Source organism: Dioscorea cayenensis, unplaced genomic scaffold (genome assembly GCF_009730915.1).
Source record: "Dioscorea cayenensis subsp. rotundata cultivar TDr96_F1 unplaced genomic scaffold, TDr96_F1_v2_PseudoChromosome.rev07_lg8_w22 25.fasta BLBR01000490.1, whole genome shotgun sequence".
NCBI lineage: Eukaryota > Viridiplantae > Streptophyta > Magnoliopsida > Dioscoreales > Dioscoreaceae > Dioscorea > Dioscorea cayenensis.
In genome coordinates, this window is record NW_024086881.1 from 36,269 (window position 1) to 44,388 (window position 8,120).

Consider the following 8,120-nt stretch of genomic DNA (forward strand, 5'->3'; position numbering starts at 1 on the left):
TTAGTAATTACACTCCCTCCATTGTTAAATTAATATTTAAGAAAAAAATAACAGAATATTCAGATTATTATTATTTTTCCTTGTCCAATTTCCACCTTTGCATTTAATAATTGGCAGCATTTTCCATAGAAGAATATTTTAGATACTTATAATTTAAACTAATAAGACCATGTTTGGATTGGCTTATCAAAAAAGTGTTTTTTAGTTTAGTAAAAATGCTTCTCCAGAGTAAGTTAAGCATTTTTTTGTATTTTCTGTTTGAATTAGCTTTTATGTAGAAGCAGAAACTGTAAAAATAAGCTAAAAACCAGTTTTTTTATAAGCTGATCATGACTAGTTTTTTAAAAAAAAGTTGTTTTTTAACTTTTTTTTACAGCTTCTGCTTTTTCAGAAAAGTCAATACAAACAACATTTTTGGAACTCAGAAATGCTTAACTTATAAAAAAGCACTTCTGGGTTTTCCAAAAACCCATCCAAATAAAGCCTAAATATTTTAAACGACGCTTAATATGAAAACCAATGAAAACAAATAGTGAAAAATCAACGTTGAATCTGAATCAATTACAGCATTAAAAAGACAAAAAAAAAAGAAACTCATTAGATTTTTTTTTTATGAGAGGATCAAACCTGATGATATTAGAGCCTTTCTGGAAAACTTAATGATATTCTTCAATGCTGATATTCATTCTGCAAAACATCTTTGAACATCCATCAATGGCAGCTCTGCCGAGAAGAAAACAGAGATTAACAATACAGCCTACTCGTTGAAAACATTATGAAGTTGCCGTGGATAATTCAGGCACGAATTACTATTTTTCAGATCATTTATCTCCAATTAATTCATTCGTTTTGTATAGATGATATATACCCTCTTAGATGAAGCTTGTTTTTGTTTTGAAGTGAGATCGGGTGGAGGGGAACTGATGCTATTTTGATTTCTTCTTCTTTTGTGCCCATACGGGACCGTACACGGCCAAATTTGTCCTCCCGAACCGCCGATCAGCTATCTGCATATATCATTCATAAGGATGTATGATGTCAACAGTAAAATAGTTGAGTGATTTCTTTTTCCACAAAACATTCTGTTGCAAAAATCTAACAATCAAGAATTTAACATTCTTGGTTAATTACATAAGTAATCAAGAAAAGGGCAATTGAGGGCGCCAAAAAGTTTTCATGTGGAATTTTTTTATCAATGTACATTGTTGGGACATTCTATCGGGAAACATGTACCGGAAACTCCCGGATGTTAGAATGTAAAACAATCAAAATTTATTGAGCCAACATGGCAAGTTGGTATTCAAAAGCAAATCCAAGATGAGATTGTCAAGTGAAAACCTAAAAAAATTTAAAACTAAGCTAAACATTCCATCAAAAGCAAAATGGGAAAATCAACAAGACAAGTTAATGGGATTTTATATTGAGGTGCAACAATAACAATCCATTGCCCTTAAAAGATTTCTACAGTACACAACTTGTCAACATTCATCATGTAGAAATTCTACAAGATACACATTAAAAAAACCCGCATTTATTCTTACAACTTGAATGATGGTTGCTTTCATCACTTACCTTTTCACCTCTTAATCTATATGTATTTTGAAATATTGTTCTAAACTATTTCATCAAGTAAAGTTTGAGCATGTGATCTGTCCTAATCATCAAGGTCACTCACCTAATTCAAGATTTAGGGTTAATCCAAGTCTATATATGGAATTCCAAGATTGTTGCTTGCCAATGTGTTACATGGCTCTTCAGGAAGCAAAGGCAACAGATATTAAAGAACTATTACATCAATCAAAAGATTATAGTTCAACTTAACTGCCACCTTTGCAGATATCACTGCATGCATATGATTTGCATATCTAAGTTGACCAATTATGTGCCACAAAATTCTGAACTCATAAAATACTAAGGAAGTACAATACAATTGATGCGTAATAATTCTATCAAAGCAAAAAATGTCGAAGAGAATTACAAATTTAGACTAATATTTGATGACGGAACATACATTAATATTTATTCTTTCCTTCTTTGAAGAGTCTAAATTTGACAAGACTTCGAATCATTCTTAAAACTTGGAGATTTATTGTTGAAAGAAGCCTTTGTCCTACTAGTGTTGGAGTTTATTTACTAGAATTATTTGCCTAATTAGGGTTCTTATGTTAACAGGGGTTTCATGCTTATTTTTACTTGAAGTTAAATAAAGGTTTGTTTAGACACTTTTTTTTTCTTCTGTTTTCTAGGTTTCTAAAGCTTCCTTTGCAATCATGTATGAGTATCTATTAATTGATGCGAAAGATGAATTTTCTTGATTGTGCAGTGAATTTTATCTTTCTTTGGCCGACACCATTGAAACCCTCGGGGATTTTCTCTGTCCTTCATTTGAGGTTTAATTCCTTGTTTCCCATTGTTTGCAGTAATCTAGAACAATGGTTGAATAGAATTTGAAAGACTCGTTGACAGGTAACAATTTTTCTGTGTTACAGTACTACTGATTGCTTCTTCTATTGGCAAGTTTTCACTTATGGAGTTTCTATTCACTAAAATCATACATCCAACCAATCTTGGTTTTGGCCAATTGTTTTTCCAATCTTCATTAGTATTTCCCTAATAAAATTAAGAGTATAAATATAGTATTTAAATTTTAATGACAAAGAAATATAAAAATAGATTTGCATGAGTTTAAAAGAGTAGAACCTTTACGAGATGGCCATGAGATTCCAATAAACTGGTCTTTAGGGGGTACTCCACAAGCTAGCAAGTAGCAACAAGATAATTAGCTTAACTGTATTAACAAATAGAATAAATATTTTCAATTTCAAGGTCTGTGAAACTCACAATGAAGCTATCTTCTCCTATAACAGGTGAATTCTCAAGTTGTGCCATCAATATAGCATAATCAACTGCCGTATAGGGAGGAGTAACACTGACATAATCGAATGATTTGTCCATACCTGAAAGAGGACAGTTGTTAATATCTCTAAAAACATTATCCACAAATAAAGAGTACAAACTAAAAAAAAGAATTCTTGAGATTCTAAATATACTTTTAAAAGAAGAAATTATTGGGGCCATGCAGCAGGAAGAAGATAAAGAAATGTGAGATAATAGAAAAAAGAGCAATCATGGAGCATTTCATATTTACTTCAAAATTCTAGATCAGTCAAGCTATGCCTCACTCTTTTGATCATTCTTGAACTGGTCATTTCAACTATGGACATGTGCACAAATAATAATTTGGAATATATATTTGCACAATGCCCAAATTCCTGTTACTATCAAGTAAAGAAAGGAAGAAAAGTTTTGCTACAAACAAGAACAAACACTAAGATCTCTCTAATTAAAAACCGGATAGATAGAAACCAACGATAAAAATAAGTTCCCATTAGTTACTAAATAGATAGCTCAGAACTTGATAAACATTCAGGAGAAAAAGTTCAAACAGAAAAAGAAAAAATAAAATAAAACCAATGGCAATCTGAAGGAAGATAGAAAAGTTGTACGTGAGTTGGAAACAATTTTTCTATTACTTAAGCTGGGTCCAAAAGCTATAAGGATACCCACACAGTGCACAATAATTTTCCTTCTGTAAGCAAAAAATGAAAAGTTTTGACAAGAAATTTCAAATTTCCAAAATGATTAAAAAAAGTGAAATTATAAAAAGCCAACAATTCAATTTTTCTCTAGAATGTTTTAAGAACAGAGTACTAAGGCTCCACCTCTACCACCACAAGACTTCAAATAAGAATCGGGACAAAATCCATCAATGCACTTAGGTCTGAAATTATGTTGGCAGATTGGTTCATTGGATATATATCCTTGGTGTAAAATAAACCAAAATCATATAAAATCAGATCGAGAAGCATAAATACCTTTAGATTCTTCAGCTTGTTTCAAAAAGCTTTCTACACGCATTGTATGAATGACTGAATTATCCACAAATCCAGTACACTCTAAGTTTGGTCTCAATACTTCAGAAACAACCCAAGGATCCATCTCGACAAAGTGTACCTGGAATAGAGAAATTACATGCTAAAAATCATATCAACAGATAAAGAAGCTCAATTATAAGTTTAATGTGATTAAATTAGACAGAAAAAATTTGTCTAAAAAATCACTTCAGAATTTTGGTACCAGGAGAACATTTGAAATTGCATACAAGATTTACATCATATTATTATGTGTTCTTCTGTTGGTTACTGAGGAATAGAAATTGCATTAGCACAATTTTAACTGATAAGCTTTAAATCAGAATTTCAAGATGAAAACAAATAAACGGAACCTCAATTATAAGGAAAAAAATCATCTTAGAATGAAAATTAATTGCAATAGAGCAATATAGATCTCTATCCCAGTAGCATCACGATGTTATAGGGCATGTAACCAAATGTAATGGGGAAAAGGCTTGGTATCAGAACATGACATGGAACATCAAACCTTCATTTTGATTATCAAAGCCCGCCAGCATTCCTTCTCAGGCAAATTGTAAATACAACTTTGAAGCAAAAATTGTTTAAGACTTTAATCTGTGTGATATACCTAAGCAGTGGACAAAACACACTAAACAAATATCATCACCACAAGACAAAAATCTATGCTTAGTTCATTTAAAAACTTTTAACAAATTTAAATTATCTAAAACTTATATGCTTAACAAATTATAGAATAGAAGAGGGAATATTCATTCAGGGCTTGTACATGTATATGTACTTCAAAAAACTATCCAGCTACTCAAACTACTTTTTCTAGAATCCATGGTAGTTGGTAATTTTTTTGTAATCAAGCTGAGACCTTTAGTTATAATTCTCACGGAGGCTAAAACGAAACAGTAGGCATGATGGTGCAATTTGACAGGTCATGACACGCAACAGAAACAATATTCAACATGCAAAGTATATTCTAAGTACAAATCTAAAAAAACTATAATAGATTATAACCAAGTAAAGTACACAATGGTGTGTAGGATATTTTTCAAGATCAGCCAATTATAAGTTCAAACTAACAAATAGATTAAGTTGTTGCATGCAGTCATTACCAATGTCCTGAACAACTCATACTACTTATATATGCGAGGAGCATATCTCATCGAGTAAAACATTGTAACAGAACTGCATGGTATCCAATTCACTTCAATCAATCATCAGGATATGGAATATATAGAGGCTTGAGTTAATTACGAAATAATACATGATAACAACAAAATTCTAACCAAAGAAAATCTAAACTTAACATAATGGGAAGTACATTTGAATGTGAGAAACACCTCTGAACACCCTCTGCTGATCGCTTCAATTCCAACAGATCCAGTGCCACTATATAAATCTAACCAGCGCCCACCAGGCCTTAATGATGCAGGACAACCACCAGCCACCTGAGAAAAACATTTAAGCAATTACCACAAAATGTCAAATCAATCACTTAAATGTTATGAATTAACAATTCCACCTAATTATGACAAATTAGCTATTATTAGTTGTGGCACAAAATTCTCAGACATTATCAAAAGATTGAAGGTAAACAATATCATTACCTGCAGAATACCAAAAGCCGCTCCCTTTACTACTTCCATCATTGGGCGAACATCCATGCCCTTTGGTGAGAGTAATTTTCTTCTACGAGCTGTTCCACCTAAGACCTGGACATCAGATGAATTTGAATTTGAACAACAAAATTGATGGTCATGATACAAACAAGCATTAATAAACCAGATGTTAAAAATATGCGAAAATAATTACATATAGAAAACATGTACAAGAGCATTCTATCTCTTCTGGCTATTTTCCAAATCATGGAGAAGGTACAAATGCTCATCAAACTTCATCCTTCTATTGAAGAAAAATTTGGGGACAAAAATCAAAGGTGAAAGATTTCCTGGCATCATTATCGGTACAATCAAAATAGTCAATACCATCACTCAAATTAGCTAATCACATCAAACCAGGCAATCAACTAATAATAAAAAATTTTCTTTTCTTCATAATGTAAAGGAGAGGTACAACTTCTCATTCACAGAGCAGGAAAAAAAAACTAAAAAAGAAATCAAACAAAGAAACACAACCTGAAGCAATCTATGTGTAGTTCTGGGAGGATCTGGGGTTTCAGCAGGCTGAGGTGGCGCTCGCCTTCCTTTCCCAGCTTTCTCCGCCTCCATCCTACTCCTCCTAGTCTGCAAAAAGCTCACTTTCTCAAGCAAAACAAAAGATCAAAAAGAAAAACACAAAGCGGAGGAATCAAAACCATACCTTTTGTGGATGAGAAGCCTCAGGGAGGAACTCTGAAGGATCAAGACCGTAGTTTTCAAGGATCTCTCGCTTCCTCTCCTCCCCCTTGAAGGCATGGATACGGGAATGCAGGTGCTTGCTGCTGGAAATGGAGAGGAAAGAGCAGCAGGGAGGAGAACATGAGGGCTGGAGAATGTGAAGAGAAGCATCAGTGGGGTGATGGCACAGAGAGGAGAGGGATGAGGGAGGGTGAGTAGAAGAGCATAGAGACGGAGCACAGGGGAGCGCCATTGATAGGCTAACAAGGTTTCAGGATATGCCTGCAAAGTCAAAAAAATATGAGATTTTTAAATATATATCAATATACATATTATTAAATTAACAAAAACTTATTTATTGCATTAAATGATTATATTACTCCCCCGTCTTTTTTTTATCTGTCACAAACATATGTTCTGTCATTTTCAAACATTAAAAAGTATTTATTATTTTCAATCTAAAATTACCCTTAACACTCTATTAAATTCTTCTCTTGGAATATGGAAGAGAAATGTGAAAGATATAAATTAGAGGTAATTTTGGAAAGATAACTAATTTTTTATAAAATTTTGTAAAATAATTAATTTTATTGGTATGTGAGATTCGGTTAACCACGACATATAAAAAATAACGAAGGGAGTATTTTACTAAAAAAATCTCGGCTAAAATATAAATATAATGAGTAATGATATTTTTACGGAATAAATTTCCCAAATAGGTTTCCGAATGATGTGGATGTCTAGTTGGCATCTATGTCAACATCCACATCATTCTTTCTTTATCTTTTTTTTTTAAAGAAAAAATAATTTCTCTTTATTATTTAAATCCTAAATTTAAACATTTAATCGTTAAAAAATAAACATGTAAATGATAAACCGAAAAACCCTCTCTGAACCCTAAACTGGAAATCACAAACCCCTGCAGGGGGTTTGTGATTTCTTGTTTAGGGTTTAGGGCATAGGATTTAGGGTTTAGGGCTTAGGATTTAAGGTTTATGGTTTAGTATTTATTATTTAGGGTTTAAATTTTTAAATTTTTAGGGTATAGATTTTGTAATATTTGGGTTTATGATTTTAGTTTTATAATTTTTTTTTCAATTTTAAGAATTTAAAAATTTTTAAGGTTCAAATTTGAAGTTTATATAAAAAAAATAATGATGTGGATGAGGATGTGGATGACAAGTTGGGCATCCACATTTCGGGAAATCTATTCGGTAAATCTATTCGGTAAAAATAGCATCACTCAAATATAATAACATTTAATTTTAAATGTAAAAAGTTGATTAAAAAATAAACATTGAGGGCTCCTTTTTTTTATGCCGTCTTTAATTAGGATTAATCGGTTAAAAATTATGGATCACAAATCAAATTTTAATTATTTTCATATTTCAGATGATTATGGGTTCATAACTTCTATTAGGGGTAAGCCCTTAATATTAATCACCCTAGACAATGTCGTGGAACCTCCGATTAAGAAACAAGTGTGAATGAAAAATGACTTAGCAAACATAAAATTAATTTTTTATATTGATTTCAAAGAGCATATGAATATATAATCACGAACAATAATACAAAAGTATTAAGAGAACTATTTTTCTTTATCATGCTCTTCAAACTCTTTTCTTTTATTTACGTGACTTGGCTGACACTCTTGACTCATTTGCTAAAAGCATATTGGAAGACCCTTTAACTCTATGATTGTCGCCTTCTTCGATTTTTTTTTATGTGTGTTTGTATCTTGACATATCACATAACTCTCAAGTTATGACCACTCTACATTTATGAGTTGCCTACTTGGTCATCTTTGTTTCTTTAATTGATGAAGACTCTGGTGTTTTGCACTTGTGAAATCTTCAGG

At 32.0% G+C, this 8,120-nt stretch overlaps 1 protein-coding gene across 2 annotated transcripts; it reads right to left on the reverse strand.

Moving 5' to 3' along the window:
• Window positions 1-500: 500 nt before the first annotated feature.
• LOC120254552 (putative rRNA methyltransferase YlbH) lies at window positions 501-6,541 on the reverse strand. 2 transcript variants are annotated; one of them, XR_005534657.1, is made up of 9 exons: window positions 6,246-6,541; window positions 6,062-6,169; window positions 5,534-5,638; window positions 5,267-5,374; window positions 3,876-4,014; window positions 2,842-2,957; window positions 2,701-2,757; window positions 869-1,007; window positions 503-723 (listed from the first exon to the last, which is right to left on the reverse strand). XR_005534657.1 is itself a non-coding variant. In XM_039262646.1 (8 exons), the coding sequence occupies exons 1-8, from the start codon at window positions 6,513-6,515 to the stop codon at window positions 927-929; spliced, it is 984 nt and encodes a 327-aa protein (XP_039118580.1). In that variant the 5' UTR covers window positions 6,516-6,541; the 3' UTR covers window positions 501-926. The 2 variants fall into 2 exon arrangements, 1 of the variants encoding a protein (XP_039118580.1); XM_039262646.1 differs by having other exon boundaries at window positions 501-1,007.
• Between the last annotated feature and the right edge of the window lie 1,579 nt (window positions 6,542-8,120).